At 47.0% G+C, this 18,574-nt stretch overlaps 2 protein-coding genes across 2 annotated transcripts in view; one reads left to right on the forward strand and one right to left on the reverse strand.

Moving 5' to 3' along the window:
• LOC309337000 (vomeronasal type-2 receptor 26-like) overlaps positions 1 to 18,574 on the reverse strand; it is a 202,872-nt gene that overhangs the window by 152,336 nt on the left and 31,962 nt on the right. The window lies entirely within an intron of this gene.
• On the forward strand, positions 3,333 to 16,791 carry LOC309336863 (uncharacterized protein). Its single transcript, XM_081853304.1, has 5 exons — positions 3,333 to 3,438; positions 7,988 to 8,119; positions 9,440 to 9,999; positions 12,132 to 12,267; positions 15,520 to 16,791. The coding sequence occupies exons 3-5, from the start codon at positions 9,505 to 9,507 to the stop codon at positions 16,440 to 16,442; spliced, it is 1,554 nt and encodes a 517-aa protein (XP_081709430.1). The 5' UTR covers positions 3,333 to 3,438; positions 7,988 to 8,119; positions 9,440 to 9,504; the 3' UTR covers positions 16,443 to 16,791.

The raw sequence follows: 18,574 nt of genomic DNA on the forward strand, positions 1-18,574 counted from the left end.
GAGCCACTGTGCCCTATGAAAAAAGTGTTATTTGGAATAGATAGATAAACTTTATTTGCATTAGCCAACGGCCATAGCAAGTTATTCGGAATAGTGGTTTGCATGTCCCACAAAGGAAGATAACACAATAAAATTCAGAACAGTGAGGATTAATTGCACATTTATTCAAAATCCAATAATTAATTAATTCAACCAAACTGATGAATTTGATCTGGTGATGCTAGCTTTTCAAAGTGTATGATAGTTATTTACATTTCCAGTAGGTAAAGGTTAGGGTTAGGACCCCTGGATAGTTAAGTCCAGTCAAAAGCGGCTATGGGGTAGTGGCGCTCATCTCACTTTCAGGCGAGGGAGCAGGCATTTGTTTGCAGACAGTTTTCCAGGTGATGTGGCCAGCATGACTAAACCGCTTCTGGCGCAACAGGACGCCGTGACGGAAACCAGAAATGGCATTTACCTTCCCGCTGCAGCAGTACCTATTTATCTACTTGCACTGGCGTGCTTTCAAACTGCTAGGTTGACACGGGCTGGGACAGAGCAATGGGAGCTCACCCCGTCGTGGGGATTCGAGCCGCCGACCTTCTGATCAACAAGCCCAAGCGGTTCAGTGGTTTAGACCTCAGCACCACCCGCTGCCTCGTCTCTAGTGTGCCCCCCTAGGTAATCCCATTGCCCGCCCCAGTGGGCACCCCATTTAGGAACCATTGATTTGGATGGAGCATTTTTTGATTGGGAGTGAGGAAGCATCTTGAGGCATTTGGGCAAGGAGGCAAGTAGAGGAGTTAAAAATTCTAAAAAGCTTCATTTGCTGGAAATGTTTTGGTTGGCCCAACCCATTAAGAAAAACACAAATCCCAGACTACGGCACATTACGGTGCTGGGTGACCAGCCCTTTTGTTATGGTTTAATGGTATAGAAATGGATGGTTGATGTGTCTTCAGTAGGATCTTCTGGTTAGGAGACACAAGGAATCAGAGATGCTCACCAGAGCTTGTGTCTTTCTGCAGGAGCTTTAAAAGACAATTTAAGACAAATTCATGGGGAGAGAGGCAGGGAGACTCCAAGGTCAGCTGGGTGGGTAATATCAGCCTCAGCCCAGTATACCCGAAGGAGCGCCTCCCATCCCCATCATTCAGTGAGGTCCAGCTCCGAGGGCCTTCTGGCAGCTCCCACACTGTGAGATGTGAGGTCACAGGGAACCAGGCAGAGGGCCTTTTCGGTAGTGGCCCCTGCCCTGTGGAATGCACTCCCATCAGATGTCAAGGAAATAACTATCTGACTTTTAGAAGACATCTGAAGGCAGCCCTGTTTAGGGAAGTTTTTAATGTTTGATCTTTTATCGTGTTTTTAATATTCTGTTGGGAGCTGCCCAGAGTGGCTGGGGAAACCCGGCCAGATGGGCAGGGTATGAATAATTGATGATGATGTTGATGATGGTTCTACATAGGCTGTTCACACAACCAAAGCAACCAGAGTTCACCCTCACCTATCAGCTGATCGAGAGGGCTTTAAATCCTGATCAGTTTGGCTGTGCGTGTCTGATCCCCTCCAGAGCTTAGAAAAGCCTTGTGGGGCCTGCCTGGTGTTTTTACATGAGTAGAATGTGTGATTTTATTTAAAATGCATCTCTGGGTTATTTGTGGGGCATAGGAATTTGGTCATTCCACCACCCCACCCCACCCCGCAAATATACTCCAGCCCACCACATGGTCTGAGGGACGGTGGACTGGCCCACGGCTGAAAAATATTGCTGACCCCTGGCCTAATCCATTCCTGAACGGTTTGCCATTGTCCATGGGATAAATGCCTGCCTGGCACCCATTTGCCAGGATGCCAGTGCAAGAGGCTGCTGTGTATTTGATCCCAGGTTTCAGGGATTATGGCTGCCGACACCCCAGACTCCCCCTTTCGTAAGTCATCCCTTTCCTAAACAGAACAATGTTGGAATGGTACAATTCCATACTGGAGCGATTTTATATGACTTTCTAAAGAGTTTTCCCAGTGAGCCAGTAGTAGATACATTTATCAGCGAATTGTTATATTTGGTAACGTGCAGCAGAGGCCCTTTGAATGGAGATAGGAAAAACTGGGATGAAGTGTTTTGTGGGGACATTTGCCAAAGTGATTGCGATGATTTTGGTAGCCAAAATGTGTGTATTTGGTAGTGTGTGTGTGTGTGTGTATGATATGTTTAGGAAAGCTTTTAATGTTGGAAAATTCTGTTGGAAGCTGCCCAGAGTGGGGCATAAATTATTATTATTATTATTATTATTATTATTATTATTATTATTATTTATTATTATTATTATATCTGCTGGAGGGGCAACCCCCCCTCAATCTTTACATAAATTCCTGCAACAGGTGGAAATGCAAACTGGGAACCTTCATAGCAGAGGAGGAAGGAAAGGGGCTGCACGGTGTAGGTTTGCAGCCAAAAAGGCCACCCTCAATTTGGGGGAAAGTGGAGGGGGGTGCAAACGAGACCCGACCCCCCCCTTTCCCTCCCAGCATGCGCCTCCCCTCTTCCTTTCAGCGCCTGGTCTTTTCTCCTTGCATACTGGACCCAAAATGCACTCACCAGCTCCCTTGCAGATTTTTTTTTATTTTTTTGGTTGTGGTGGGGGAGATAGAAGAAGGGAGGCTCTAGCTGGGGGGGGGGCAGGAAGTGGATGCTTCATGGCCTCTCTAGGCGTCCGGCTCTCTCTTTCTCCTTAACCCTGTGTTGGGTTACTCTCTACAAAAAACAAAAAGGGGGGGAGGAAGGAAAAGGGGTGTAAGCTTTGCACGCTCCCCTTGGGAAAACATAAACAGAAACAGCAACAAAAAAGCAAAGGGATTTTTATTTTATTTCTATTTTTTTGCAGGCAGCGGGCTTGCTTTTTCCTCACGCCTCTGCTGGGCTTCTCTGCATCTAGCAAAGTGGGATTTTCTCAGTTAGGATTGCAAAGGGAATTGCAATGATTGCAAAAAATGGGGATATAAATATATATATATATATAGAGAGAGAGAGAGAGATTAGCAATTTTTAAATTTTTTTTTTGCAGTAATTGCAATTCTGTTTGCAATTGTAACTGCGAGGTTTGCAAAACCTCTTTGTTTGCTTCATCTAGCAAAGTGGGATTTTCTCAGTTAGGATTGCAAACGGAATTGCAACGATTGCAAAAATGGGGATATAAATATATATATAGAGAGAGAGATTAGCAATTATTATTTTTTTTGCAATAATTGCAATTCTGTTTGCAATTCTAACCGCGAGGTTTGCAAAACCTCTTTTGTTTGCTTCCTTTGGGCGAGAGAGCGAAGAAAATGGGTTAATGGGGGGGGGGGAATCGCCTGCGCTTTCCTAGACAGGCACCGAGGAGGAAGAAGAGGAGGAGGAGGAAGCGGAGACGGGAAGGTCACTTCCTCCCCCTTTTTGGGAAAGTTGGGAGGGGTCTGGTGAGTGAAATGGGAGAACTGGGGGGAACTGGGGGACGTGCGGGTGGGGGAGGGGGTGGGCCGGAGGAGGATCGGTGGCGCTTTTGGGGTCGGGGAAGGTCCGGGGGGGGGAAGTGGGGGGGGGGAGAGGGAGGGGAGGTGGTCGCTGGACCTTTTGTGGCGCAATCGCGCAACACGGTTGCAATTGCGGCGCAGGAGAATCCCTTTGATCTCCCACCCCTCCCCCTCTCCCATAATAATCATGATCATAAACCATCCCAGGCCGGGAAAGAAAAGGTCCACCCTCTTCATTGGATCCCGCTCTTCCCTCTTGTCTGATGCAATCTCTTGACTCCGCGGGGGGGGGGGTGTCACAATTTTTGTGGGTTTGGAGAGACCACCCCCCCCAACCGGGATTCAAACCAGAAATTGTCGGTGCATCTTCGGGGGGGGGGAACCTCAGCTGCTGCGGATAGATGGGGGGCGAGGTGGGCCACGTCTTGCCCCCCCCCACGGGATCTGGGGAACGCAAAGGAGGCCGTGTGGGGCAGGAAAGGGGTGGGGGTGTCACTGCCAAAGCGCCTGCGTTGCATTATTATTATTATTATTATTATTATTATTATTATTATTATTATTTATTACTACTACAGCAGTCTGCATTATATAAGCCTCTGCTTCGTTAAATTACGCTCTGCATTGTTAATAGTATTGTTGCAACGTGCATTATTCTTAATAGTATTGTTGCAATGTGCATTATTGGAGTTGGAAAATGACGACAGCGGTCATCAAGTCCAGCCCCCCACGATTGCAACCGTGCTCTGCGTCACGATGCAATGTTATTCTTTATCATTCATAATAATAGCAATTAGACCGATGAATAACGTCCCCTTGCCACTTATCAGGGTGGGGGGAGTTGGGATGCTTTAACTGCCAGCGTCAGACCTGCTGGACCATCTAGCTCAGGGGTCAGCAAACTTTTTCAGCAGGGGGCCGGTCCACTGTCCCTCAGACCTTATGGGGGGGGACTATATTTAGAAAAACAAAAAAAATGAACAAATTCCTATGCCCCACAAATAACCCAGGGATGCATTTTAAATAAAAGCGCACATTCTACTCCTGTAAAAATGCACTGATTCCTGGACCGTCTGTGGGCTGGATTGAGAAGGCGATTGGGCTGGATCCGGCCCCCAGGCCTTAGTTTGCCTAGCCATGATCTAGATCAGTAGTGCTTTCATGGACTGGTAGGCTGCGGCTTTCTGGAATTTCAAGTAAAGGTTCACCCCACCCCAACTGGAGATGCTGCCCAGGGCTTGAACCCTGGGACCTAATGCATGCAAAGCCCATGCTTTGTCGCCAAGCTGTGGCGTTTCAAAGTGCTATGAGATACGCCTCCCATTTTTCATGGCCATTGGCTGATGGATCGGGCCAAAGTTGGGGTGATCGTAGTCCAAAATCCAGTTCTCACAGTGAGTCTCAGGAATGTAAACCACATTTATTTATTTTTTTAATTTATAGTGGTTGGCATTTTTTAAAAATTAAATAAAAATAAACTGGTGTTATTCAGAGACATATTAGCTCTGACAGTGGAGCAGCCAGCAACACACCGGTTGCAAAGTACTGAATTCATAGAGTTTTTTGTGGCAACTCGGAAAGCCTTGAATGTTCTCCCTCTTCTATAACAGGCAGGATAATAATAATAATTTTTATTTATACTCCGCCCTCCCCAGCCAAGGCCAGGCTCAGGGCGGCTAACAAGCAATAATAAAAATAAGTTGAATGGATACAACTTAAAAACAAAATTAAAATACAACATCAACATATTGAAACATTAAAATATTAAAATGCAGCCTCATCACAGGAGGAGAAAGGAAAAGAAAAAGAAAAAAGAAAGAGGGGGAGGGAATCAAATTGGCTCCAAGCCAAAGGCCAGGCGGAACAACTCTGCCTTACAGGCCCTGCGGAAAGAAATCAGATCCTGCAGGGCCCTGGTCTCATGAGGCAGAGCGTTCCACCAGGCTGGAGCCAGAGTTGAAAAGGCACTGGCTCTGGTTAGGGCTAATCTAACTTCCTTAGGGCCCGGGACCCCTAGGGTGTTGCTGTTTATGGACCTTGAGGCTCTCCATGGGGCATACCGGGAGAGGCGGTCCCGTAGGTACGAGGGTCCTAGGCCGTGAAGGGCTTTAAAGGTCAAAACCAGCACCTTAAATCTGACCCTGTACTCCACCGGGAGCCAGTGCAGCTGAAAAAGCACTGGGTGAATATGCTCCCATGGCAGAGACCCCGTGAGGAGCCTCGCTGCAGCATTCTGCACTCGCTGGAGTTTCTGGGACAGCTTCAAGGGCAGCCCCGCGTAGAGCGAATTACAGTAGTCAAGCCTGGAGGTGACCATCGCATGGATCACTGTAGCCAGGTCGGGGCGGGAAAGGTAAGGGACCAACTGCTTGATGCGGCGAAGGTGGAAAAATGTCGCCTTGGCTGTTGCTGTAACTTGTGCCTCCGGAAAAACCCAGTTTCTGGGACTCTGAATAGGGGAGAGTGCTGATGGTTTGTGGGGCATCCCATAATGGTTACACAGCTTTTGCCACTGTGCGAACAGGGTGCTTGGGCTGGGTGAGCCTCTGTTTGGGCAGAGCCAGCTGCCTCAGGATTCTCCTGATATATTATAAAAACCCTAGAACCGTAGAGGTGGAAGGGACCCAGGGGTCATCTAGTCCAGCCCCCTGCGATGCAGGAATCTCAGCTGAAGCACCCATGACAGATGGCTGTTCAACCTCTGCTTAAAAACTGCCAGGATTCTTCACATAAATCGTTGATGAAATATGCATTGTGTGTTTTGTTGCGCCTAGGAAACGTCAACCCAGTTTAGTCAATCATGGGTCTGGCTTAGTTCAGGCAGAACCAGACGCCGCTTCCTGATTGGCTCGCTCTCCTCTCAGTGCTTCATCCCATTGGCTGTCTCTTGTGCCTGTCTCATTAGACCAAATGGGGCACCAGATGGGGCTCTTCTCTTCAGACCACAGAAGAGGCTCGGGCCTTTGGGACCCTGCTTCCTGATTGGTTCGCTCTCCCCTCAGCGCTCCATCTTGTTGGCTCTCTCCCATGTCTGTCTCATTAGACCACCTTTTCCTTGCTGTTTCATCTCCCAGTACAGAACCAGGGCGCCCCCAACTGCCATTCCCTCAATAAAATAAAACCGTCATTTTCACCATCCGTACACCCAAAACAGCTCCAGAGCACCCATTTTTCTTTTGCTGCATAATAATAATAATAATAATAATAATAATAATAATAATAATAATATAATATCTGGCTCGGTTTCCCCAGCCACTCTGAGCAACTTCCGACAAATATAAAAGCATAAAAAAAACCAAACGTTAAAAACCTCTCTGTACAGGGCTGCTTTCAGATGTCTTCTAAAAATTGTGTTGTTCTTTATTTCCTTGTCATCTGGTGGGAGGGCTTTCCACACAGAGGGCACCACCACCAAGAAGGCCCTGTCCCTGGTTCCCTGTAACTTCACTTCTCGCTGTGAGAGAACCAGCAAAAAAGCTCAGTGTCTGGGGTTGAGTGATGGGGGTGGAGACACACCTTCAGGTATACTGGACCGAGGCCGTTTAGGGCTTTCAAGGTCAGCACCAACACTTTGATTTGTGCTCAGAAACGTCCTGGGAGCCAAAGTAGGTCTTTCAGGACTGGTGTTATATGCTCTCAGCGGCCAGTCCCAGTCACCAGTCTAGTTGCCACATTCTGGATTAATTGTAGTTTCAAAGGTTGTTGTCGTTTAGTCGTGTCCGACTCTTTGTGACCCCCTGGACCAGAGCACGCCAGGCACTCCTGTCTTCCACTGCCTCCCGCAGTTTGGTCACACTCATGCTGGTAGTTTCGAGAACACTGTCCAACCATCTCGTCCTCTGTCGTCCCCTTCTCCTTGTGCCCTCCATCTTTCCCAACATCAGGGTCTTTTCCAGGGAGTCTTCTCTTCTCATGAAGTGGCCAAAGTATTGGAGCCTCAACTTCAGGATCTGTCCTTCCAGTGAGCACTCAGGGCTGATTTCCTTCAGAATGGATAGGTTTGATCTTCTTGCAGTCCATGGGACTCTCAAGAGTCTCCTCCAGCACCATAATTCATAAGCATCAATTCTTCGGCGATCTTTATGTTCCAGCTCTCACTTCCATGCATCACGACTGGGAAAACCATAGTTTTAACTATACGGAGCTTTGTCAGCAAGGTGATGTCTTCTTTTTAAGATGCAGTCTAGGTTTGTCATTGCTTTTCTCCCCAAAAGCAGGCGTCTTTTAATTTCGTGACTGCTGTCACCATCTGCGGTGATCCCCACATAGAGCGCATTGCAGTATTCCAAGTGGGGATAACTAGAGCATGCATCACTCTGGCGAGACAGTCCGTGGGCAGGTAGGGTCTCAGTTGGCATACCAGTTGGAGCCAGAAGATCCTTGCAGCTGGACTGCTTGCATGCTTCTGGTTGCAGGATACAGGCTTAGATGGATATCAGGTGTGATCCAGCACCTGGGGAAGCTGCTCTCATGAACAACGTCCTCCTTGTTCTTACAGGCTCACCAGGGAAGCCTCGGCTGCAGAGGGTGCTAGTTGCTGTGACGGAAGCAGAAGCCTTTTGTGGTCGGGATCTCTGAGCACCGGTGCGGAGCGATCCGGCAGACTCTCATCTGTGAGACCAGAGCAACAGTTGAGTGGGGAGGCTGTGGGGTCTTTCCCTGCCCTGCTGCCCTCCTCTGTCACAGGGGCAGGGGATGGAGGGAGGTTGATGGCGGGTGGGATGAAAGAGGACCAGGAGATATCTGGAGGTCAATGTCTGGTAAAGGGGTTCTGCTTAGAGATTCCAGCTTTGCATGTGTGAGCCAGTCTTCAGTTTTCTGTGCCGGGAGTGAGGATGGCATCCATAGCTCAGTTGGCAGAGCAAGTGGTTTGTATGCAGAAAAGCCCCTCCTTAGGATCACTCGCCGAAGCGTCCCATTGAATGGGTGCCATTTAGCAGAGCTGGAAGAAGCCAGTTGGAGGAGAGGTTTTTCCTGGGCTGTTGTGGGTTCAACCACAGAGCCTAGGACTTGCCGATCAGAAGGTTGGCGGTTCGAATCCCCGCGACGGGGTGAGCTCCTGTTGCTCGGTCCCTGCTCCTGCGAACCTAGCAGTTCGAAAGCACATCAAAGTGCAAGTAGATAAATAGGTACCGCTCCGGCGGGAAGGTAAACGGCATTTCCGTGTGCTGCTCTGGTTCGCCAGAAGCGGCTTAGTTATGCTGGCCACATGACCCGGAAGCTGTACGCTGGCTCCCTCGGCCAATGAAGCGAGATGAGCGCCGCAACCCCAGAGTCGGCCACGACTGGACCTAATGGTCAGGGGTCCCTTTACTTTTACCTTTATAGGCGGAGAGGCAATGAACATGGTACATCCCATCATGTCACTCTGGAAGTGGGCGTAGGATCTAAAGACTCCTGCTTGCAAAGCCTTGGCAGAGAGAACAGCAAGCAGAAAACTTTATTTGCACCCACCGGTCTCACACATTTGTTTTTATTATTAATACTGATTAAATTTTTATAGCGCCCTCCATCCGTAAATCTCAGGGCGGTTCACAACATAAAAATACAATATAAAAAACCAGCGGAAGCAACATTTATATGTTTATTTCCTAATATTTACACATTGCTCGATTGAAAGGAAAAAACGTTTTTAGGGGCTAACCAGGTTGGGATAGCTGGGATAGCAGGCTTCTTGGGTTTTGAATGTCTTGTGTAGATTTTTCAATTTCATTCTGTATGGGACAATGACAATAAAGATTATCGTATCGTAAAAAAAAAAAAAGAATAAACCAGTGAAATTATCAATAAGTAATAATAAATACCAATAACAATAAAACTAAAAGCGGTTAAAAACAAACTTTTGTAAAGCTTTCGAAAAGAATTAAACGAGAAACTAAAAACAGATTAAAATACATGTCCGCGCCCTGTGGCTCTTGGGTCTCTCTTTTCTTTTTCCTTTCCTTCAGAGAGAGAGAGGCATCAGTTGAATTGCCAGGAAACTCGTTGACCTTGTGAGCCAGAGAAGGAGCAAGAATGAAAGTGAAGCTGGAGCAAGGAAGTCCTTTGGAGTCGTACGGGGCTCCGCTTGAGCACGAAGAAAAGTTTAGCGTGCAGAGCCAAGCAGGCGACCAATCTGGGAAGGGGGCAGGAAGAGACCCTCACGCCTTGGAGGCCAGGGGCAGCGGGGAATTCTGGGTAGGAAGCGTGCAGGAGATCCTGGCCGGGGACACAATCCGCTCAAAGGGACCATACCAGCGATTCAAGCATTTCTGCTACCAGGAGGCTGAGGGCCCCCGCGAGGTCTGCAGCCAGCTCCACGACCTTTGCCGCCAGTGGCTGAAGCCGGAAAGGCACACCAAGGCCCAGATGCTTGACTTGGTGATCCTGGAGCAGTTCCTGGCTGTCCTCCCCCCGGAGATGGAGAACTGGGTCAGGGAGTGCGGAGCGGAGACCAGCTCCCAGGCGGTGGCCCTGGCAGAAGGTTTCCTTCTGAGCCAGGTGGAGGGGAAGAAGCAGGAGGAGGAACAGGTGAGTATTTCATCTAGATCGCAGAGTTGAAAATGCTTGCTTCGCTCGCCAGCCCTCCTGATTTCCCCTTTCCAAACCTTTAAAGCCCTATACGGCCTAGGATCCTCGTAAACGGGACCGCCTCTCCTGGTATGTCCCATGGAGGACCTTATGGTCTTCAAATAAAAACATCCCCCACAGGGAGGTTAGGCTGGCCTCAACAGGAGCCAGGGCTTTTTCGGCTGTGGCCCCGATCTGGCGGAACTCTCTGTCACAAGAGACCAGGGCCCTGCGGGATTTGATATCTTTCCACAGGGCCTGCAAGACAGAGCTGTTCCACCAGGCCTTTGGCCAAGGCACAGTCTGACCCCCTCCTTTTGTAATCCTCATAGCACTCTAGCCCAACGGTTGTCATTAATTTGATCCTGAATTGATTTTAGAATGAATTGATTTTAGAATGTATTTCAATGATTTTATGTAAACTGTGCTATTTTTACTGTTGTTAGCTGCTCTGAGCCTGGCTTTGGCTGGGAAGGGCGGGATATAAATAAATAAATTGTTGTTGTTGTTGTTGTTGTTGTTGTTGTTACTACTACTACTATCATGCACAAACCTCAGTAATGCCCAGCGCCGGATTACCAAATAGGCAGAGTTGGCACCGGCCTATGGGTCCCACGACTCCTTTGACTCAGAAACCTACATCATTTGGGGGGGGAGCAAGATTTTTACTGCCAGGGGCCTTCAAAGGGTTTAATCTGGCATTGCCAGACATCATCGTCATCACCATCATAATTTATTATTTATACCCCGCCAATCTGGCTTGGTTTCCCCAGCCACTCTGGGCAGCTCCCAACGGAATGTTTAAAACACGATAAAACATCAAACATTAAAAACTAAACATTTCCACTCCCACTAATCTCTTCACTCACCAACACCTCCCTCTCCCTCCCTTCCCTCCCTATAAAATTGTTTTATTTTCATTTCAACAATTTTTATTGTGGTTCCCAAACTTGTCGCCCCCGCCACCATACACATTTTATTTCTATAATCGCACCCCCAGTGCGCCCCCGCCCTATAAAAAGCATTATTTAGTGTAGTGGTTTGCACAGCCCGCCAGGGAAGATAGTAACACGATAAAATAAATGGGCAATAAAATTCAAAGCAATTCAAACCCTCTGCCATGGCAGAGCTACCATATTTTTCCGTGTATTACACACACCCGTATATAAGACACCCCCTATTTTTGGGGAACTCCAAATTCAGAGTTGTTGAGCTTTTTTGGGAAGAAAGTTGTCCAGAGTTGTTGAGCTTTTTTCTTTGGGAAAATTGCTCAACACTGCATCGATAAATACACCTATGCCCATGCCGGCAGAAGCAACCAATCGCCAGCACTACCGCAAATCAACACGAGCCCTTGCCGCAGCCAACAATAACATGCCCTATAGCTGCTGACAATCTCCGGCTCGTGGCAGCAGCCAGTCCCACATCCCCACTTTGCACTATCTGTGTATAAGATGCCCCCCAGTTTTTCAGATGCTTTTTTTTTAAAAAAGGACCTAGTCTTATACAGTCATACCTCTGGTTACAGACACTTCTGCTTGCGCATTTTCTGGTTACTGACGTGCCAATACCCGGAAGTACCGGAACGGGTTACTTCCGGGTTTCAGCACTCGCGCATGCACAGAAACACTAAATCGCTCTTTGCACATGCGCATAAGCCCTGAATCGTGACCTGTGCGTGCGCAGACGAGGTGCTGCGGGTTGCGAATGCTGCAGGTTGCGAACGTGCCTCCCGCAAGGATCATGTTCGCAACCCGAGCATCCACTGTATGGTACAGTGGACCCTTGGGTTATGTACCGCTCTGGATACGTAATCTTTGGGTTGCAAAAGCGGCAAACCCAGAAGTGTATTCTTCCGAGTTTTGCAGCTCGCCCATGCACAGAAGCGCTCTATTGCGCCGTTCATGCGCTCAGAAGCAGCGCCTCTGGTTACGGATTTTTCGGGGTGCGCATGGACCCCCGAAACGAATTAAATTCGTAATCAGTGGGTCCACTGTATTTTCAATCAATGTGGGCAATGCACTGGAGGAGTAAAAAGTTTCACACACTTCTTGGGCTTGCATGTTAATAGGGAATTTTTCTTCCTCCACAAGGTTCCTGTGTCCTTTGAAGAGGTCCCTGTTCCTTTCACCAAGGAAGAAGAGGAAGAATGGGCACTGCTGGACCCAGGCCAAAACGCCCTGCCCAGGGAAGTCTTGGTGGAGGACTTTGGGAATCTAGCCTCGCTAGGTAAGTTTTTGCTCTGGGTTGTTAATATGAATTCCTTCTCTTAAATATTTGTTGTTTAGTCATTTAGTCGTGTCCGACTCTTCGTGCCCCCCTGGACCAGAGAACGCCAGGCACTCCTGTATTCCACTGCCTCCTGCAGTTTGGTCAAACTCATGCTGGTAGCTTCGAGAACACTGTCCAACCATCTCGCCCTCTGTCGTCCCCTTCTCCTTGTGCCCTTCATCTTTCCCAACATTAGGGTCTTTTCCAGGGAGTCTTCTCTTCTCATGAGGTGGCCAAAGTCTTGGAGCCTCAGCTTCAGGATCTGTCCTTCCAGTGAACACTCAGGGCTGATTTCCTTAAGAATGGATAGGTTTGTTCTTCTTGCAGTCCATGGGACTCTCAAGAATTTCCTCCAACACCATAATTCAAAAACATCAATTCTTCAGCCTTCTTTATGGTCCAGCTCTCACTTCTTATATATATATATATGTATATATAATTTTTATAAAGTTTTTCTATTTTACATTTTAGAATATTCTTTTAAACAACCTCAGATCAATGACTTCCCTTCTCTTTCTGTGGTTCAATTTACATACCATAAATCCTTGCATATTTTACATTCCATTTTAGTATTTCATTATTACTTCCATCAAAGCTTGTCTACACTGTTGAATTTATCTTAATGCTGCCAGCATTTGGAAGTGTACACAATTTCCCCCATATATCCAGTAAACATTTTCCAATCTTTTTTAAACGTATGTTCTTGTTCTATTATTCTATATGTTAAATCTGCAAGCTGCACATAGTCCATCAATTTGCCATTCTTCTTTAGTTAGGACTTTGCTCGTTTTCCATTTTTGGGCCAACGAAACATGGGCCACTGTAGTGGCATATATAAATAGTCTTTTTTTACACCTAGAAATTTCTGTGAGTTATCCCCAACAGAAAGGACTCTTGCTCTCTATTGCAAGTGAAGATTTCACCGGGGAGGTCTGTGGCCATGCCAGAGGGTGGCAGGGGGCTGCTATTGAGCATCTTTGGACCTGCTCCATTATCTTCTGGCCTGTCAGGATTTTGGAGTGTCTTCACAAGTAGGAAAAATCTGTATTTGGTGGTCCTCAGTCAGAGCTGAATGTTCTCAATGAGTAGGTGGCTTTTAGGTTGGGGTTTTCATTCCTTGTGCTGAGATGTTAGTGACGGGCCACCCATGGGTTCCAGAACATAAGGAGAGCTGTCATGGATCAGGCCAATGGCCCATCTAGTCCAGCGTCCTATTCTTGCAGTGGCCAAGCACATGTCTGTAGGAAACTCACAAGCAAGATTTGAGGAGAAGCTTACGCTCCTGTCATTTCCAGCAACTAGTATTCAGAAGCCTAGGGACGTGGGTGGCACTGTGCTCTAAACCACCAAGCCTCTTGGGCTTGCTGATTGGAAGGTCGGCGGTTCGAATCCCCATGACGGGGTGAGCTCCTGTTGCTCTGTCCTAACTTCTGCCAGCCTAGCAGTTCAAAAGCATGCCAGTGCAAGTAGATAAATAGGTATCGCTATGGTGGGAAGGTAAACGGCTCTGGCACAGTCCTCCGTGCACCGGTAGCGGTTAAGTCATGCTGACCACATGACCCGGAAAACAGTCTGTGGACAAACGCCGGCTCCCTTGGCCTGAAAGTGAGATGAGCGCTTCATCCCATGGTCGCCTTTGACTGGACTTAACCGCCCAGGGGTCTTTTACCTTATTCAGAAGCATTGCTGCCTCCGACTGTGTAGGCAGAGCATATTATTTTATTTTATTTTTTGTATTTTTTAGTTTTTTACCAACAGCCAAAACACAAACAGTGAAAACAAACAGTGAAGACCCCCAGGAGGCTGATACATTGGGTATACATAATCAACCATATGTACAATTCTATATATCTTAACACTCCTCCCTCCACAAGGTTTCTTTAATTTTTAAAATTTTAATTGCCCCAGATTGTTCAAACCTACCCAGATAATTCAATATCTTCTCAAACCAATCCTCGTCCTTCTCACTGACCTTAAACCCTTTCATTTTATGTATCTTCACAGTTAGATATTCTAAGATTATAATATTTTTCAATTTTTCTCTCCATTGGTTCAACCCTAGCTCTTCTGCATTTTCCCAGTTACTCACTATAACCTGTCTGGCTGCAATTACCATCAATTTTACCCATCTTTTGTTTCTAACTCGTGCTACTCAGGCTATTATTATTATTATTATTGCCACAAATTATTAAATTATATACAGTCCTTCATCAAGAGACCAATTTGGAGATGGTATTTAACACCAGTTAGATCAAATCAAATAAACAAGGAATATTTGGAGTTATGTTGGAGGGGATGCCAGGAAACAGGGAATTATGTTCACATGTGGTGGGGTGTAAATATGAACAATTCTTTTAGGCAAGGGTGTTTAAGGAGATAACAGAAATCACTGGGTTAAAGCTGACCGAAAGACCAGAGATAGCATTATTATCAATTTACAATTGGGATGGCAGTTATACAGGCTATCAAGGACTTGCTCACAAGTTTATTGTCAGTTGCACAAATTATGATAGCTAGGAAGTGGAAGGGGCAAGCGGAATATAAAATGGAAGAATGGTATAAAGAGGTATGGGATATATCTATTAATGATAAATTAATGTGTGCCATTAAGGTAAGACAGAGAATATGCAGGAGAAATAATTTTGAGGAGATATGGAGGGTGTGTGTAGAATTTGTACTGTTAAAACAGAAAGGGGTCAAACCATCGCAAGAGGTGTTGAAATTTTGGGAGGTTGGATAGTTACTATGGAATGGTCTCAGTGGTGGGGTGCACATTTTTATTCTTATTTATTTAGGATTATTACTTTGTCCAAAAAAAAAGAGAGACCACAGGAAGGTTTACAACATAGCCCTTGAGGCTAGTAGTCGTCAGTAGCCCTACTCTCAATAAATTTGTCTTAATTCTCCTTTCAAGCCAACCAAGTTGGTGGCCATTATTGTAACAGTTGCATTCCAAAGGATTCCAGCAGGAAAACACTTGTAAGATTTTGATTGCCATTTCCCTTATGGAAGCAGAAACCACTTTGAATGGGGATTTTGTCCACATTGCTGTCCAGTCTTCCTCATCTTTTTTCCAACCTAGCGGTTCTCCCGAAGTCTTTGGCAGGGCCAAGGAAGTAGAACCACACATGTATTAATTTGCCACACCACTGGGTTGGACTCAAAGGTTCCTTCTCGCCTCTTTTCTTGACTCTCTTTCTGTTCCAACAGGGGGCGGATGGCCCAGTAAGAACAACAACAACAACAGACCCTGTGAGAGAAGCAAGCTTCAAGAAATGGAAGAGAACTTCAGAAATCCCGAGGGACCGACAGAACAGGAGGAAAACCAGATGGAGAAGTGGCTGGATGAACCAGCCACTTCCCAGGATGAAAACTTCCGTGAAATCGTGGTTCAGCCAGAAAAATCAAGAGGAACAAGAAGGAATGCCTGCCCTGCGCTTGTGAAAAACGCCAGTCACAAATCAGACGTTAACGGCCACTGGAAAGTTCACACGGAAGAGAAGCCTTACAAATGCATGGAGTGTGGAAAGAACTTCAGCCAGAGCACTCTCCTTAGGTTGCATCAGAGAATCCACACGGGAGACAAGCCCTACAGCTGCTCCGAGTGCGGCAAGAGATTTTACGACAGGTCTCACCTCAACAGCCACAAAAGAACCCACACTGGGGAGAAGCCGTATAAGTGCTTGGAGTGCGGGAAGAACTTCAGCCACAAGGTGAATCTTACCTCCCACCAGCGGATCCACACGGGAGAGAAACCTTACAACTGCTCGGACTGTGGGAAGAGCTTTTGCGACAAGCAGAACCTTATCAGACACCAAAGAATCCACACGGGAGAGAAGCCGTACAAATGTATGGAGTGTGGGCAGAACTTCAGGCAGAGGGCGACCCTCACCTCTCACCAGAGAGTCCACACCGGGGAGAGACCCTACCAGTGCTTGGATTGCGGAAAGTGCTTCTTCAGAAAAGCGGAACTGAACCGACACCAGAGGATTCACAGGGGAGAAGAAAGGCCCGTCATCTCTTGGAGCGTCGAAATGGCATCAGACGGGGTGTCGATTTTATGTCCCATCAGAGAACTGGCACAGGAAAACCAGCCGATAACTCCCGTGATTAAACAAGAACAGTATTGCTAAAATAAGAGTCAGAATAATTTGCATGAGAGACACACACACAAACACACTTTCTCCTCTGCCCCAATAAATGTTTGGGAGTGTAGAAAGAGCTTCAGCTAGAGCAGAACATATAATGTACGGTATACATACTCTGTGAGGAAACAAACTTTTAACGCAGATCGTACCTGAGGCTGATGGACCAGGCTCCCTTCACGAGCAAAGAGTTGGCGCCCTGTTCTTCGGCTTCCGATGTGTAAATCTCTCATGTGCCTTACTGAGTCCTGTCATCACTTGCGAAAGCTGACTAGTCAGCCTGCTTCCTTTGTGCCTATTTTTCCTATTAAAATATACACATTTGACGCAAAAACAACTCCTGTCCGTTGAACTGTAGTTCCTTCTTGGAGCGATGCATATTAAGACACATTTCGCTAACTGAGAGTTGTCGTGCTTTTTGTAACTGGAATGGTGGAGTAAAATGATCCTAGAATTATCCCGGTGTAGAAACAGTGGTACCTCAGGTTACAGACACTTCAGTTTACAGACTCTGCTAACCCAGAAATAGTACCTTGGGGTAAGAACTTTGCTTCAGGATGAGAACAGAAATCGCGCAGCGGCAGCAGGAGGCCCCATTAGCTAAAGTGGTACTTCAGGTTAAGAACAGTTTCAGGTTGAGAACGAATTAAGTTCTTAACCCGAGGTACCACTGTACGTTGAGGTTCCAGTTCCCAGATTCTGGTGTTGCTGGCTAAGGGTGAGTAGAGACGAAGAAGGGGCTCACGGCAGTGTGAATGCTGTCCTGGAAGCCCCCAATTTAACGCATAGCAGCAAAGCCAATACTGGAATACGCTACAGAAATCGACTAGCAAAGGGATGGACTTTTCTGCCTGCAACCTATAATAGAGTGAGGCTCACTACGTACGTCTGTCAGGGGTGGGGAATCACAAGCCTGGGGGCTGAATGCGATCCACTGGGTCAGTGGTTCTCAACCTGTGGGTCCCCAGATGTTGTTGGACTACAACTCCCATCATCCATGAGCTCTGACCTTGCTAGCTAGGGATGATGGGAGTTGTAGTCCAACAACATCTGGGGACCCACAGGTTGAGAACTGCTGCACAGAGTGTCTCTATCTGGCCCCTAGGGCTCATACTCCTTGCCGGCTCTGCTTTGCACCCCCAAGTCAGTGGAGCCCTAATTATGTGTTGGATTTGGGCCAGAAAAAAGGAGAGGTAATAATAATAATAATAATATATTATTTCTACCCTGCCCACCTGACTGGGTTTCCCCAGCCACACTGGGCGGCTTCCAGCAAAAGATAAATACATTAAAACAACATTCAATTAAAACTTCCCTAAACAGGGCTGCCTTCAGATGTCTTCTAAATGTCATATAGTTGTTTATTTCTTTGACATCTGATGGGAGGGCGTTCCACAGGGTGGGTGCCACTATCGAGAAGGCCCTCTGCCTGGTTCCCTGTAACTTTGCTTCTTGCAGTGAGGGAACCTCCAGAAGGCCCTCGGCGCTGGACCTCAGTGTCTGGGTTGGACAATGGGGGTGGAGACGCTCCTTCAGGTATTTATTATTATTTTATTAAAACCAGCTTTATATACCGCTTAATCACCAGAGACTGCTAAGCCATTTACATAAATCAGTATAAAATACTAGTTTAAAAAATGTTGGTTGTCATCCATCTGTTTTGGGAGACAATGTAGGAGTGCGCCTTTGGGGTTGAGGTCAAGCTGTTGGAAGGTTGCAGCGCCTGCAGTGGCTATGGAGACCAACATGGGAGAGACATGTTTTGTTGCAGCCAGGGCAGAGGAAGGCGTCCGGTTGTGCTGCTGCAGATGCGGAAGGGCTTTTCTTCTCTCTGTGCTCCTCCCGGCCATGTTCCTCTTCTGGTAACTGCTACGGATGCACAACTTGACTGCCTGTCTCCAGGCACTGCGGTCGTCTACAAGGGATTCCAATGTCGCGGGGCTGATTTTGCCTGCCTTCATGTCACATTTGCAGACATTTTGGTTAATGCAGAGTTGGTCTGCCAACGGGCCTGGTGCCTGAAGCCAGCTCCCCTGTAGAGCACTTTTTTTTTTTAAATGATATTTATTAAAGTTTCCAATAAAAACATATAAACACAGACAACAATAAAAATATACACA

This window comes from Podarcis erhardii (genome assembly GCF_964252035.2).
Source record: "Podarcis erhardii genome assembly, chromosome: 2".
Classification (NCBI taxonomy): Eukaryota; Metazoa; Chordata; class Lepidosauria; order Squamata; family Lacertidae; genus Podarcis; species Podarcis erhardii.

Excerpts from the sequence above, each read along its gene's own strand:
- LOC309336863 (XM_081853304.1), top strand. The coding sequence starts at position 9,505 with ATGAAAGTGAAGCTGGAGCAAGGAAGTCCTTTGGAGTCGTACGGGGCT. Across the intron at positions 10,000-12,131 it reads AGAAGCAGGAGGAGGAACAG|GTTCCTGTGTCCTTTGAAGA; the intron begins GTGAGTATTTCA and ends TTCCTCCACAAG. Across the intron at positions 12,268-15,519 it reads TGGGAATCTAGCCTCGCTAG|GGGGCGGATGGCCCAGTAAG; the intron begins GTAAGTTTTTGC and ends CTGTTCCAACAG.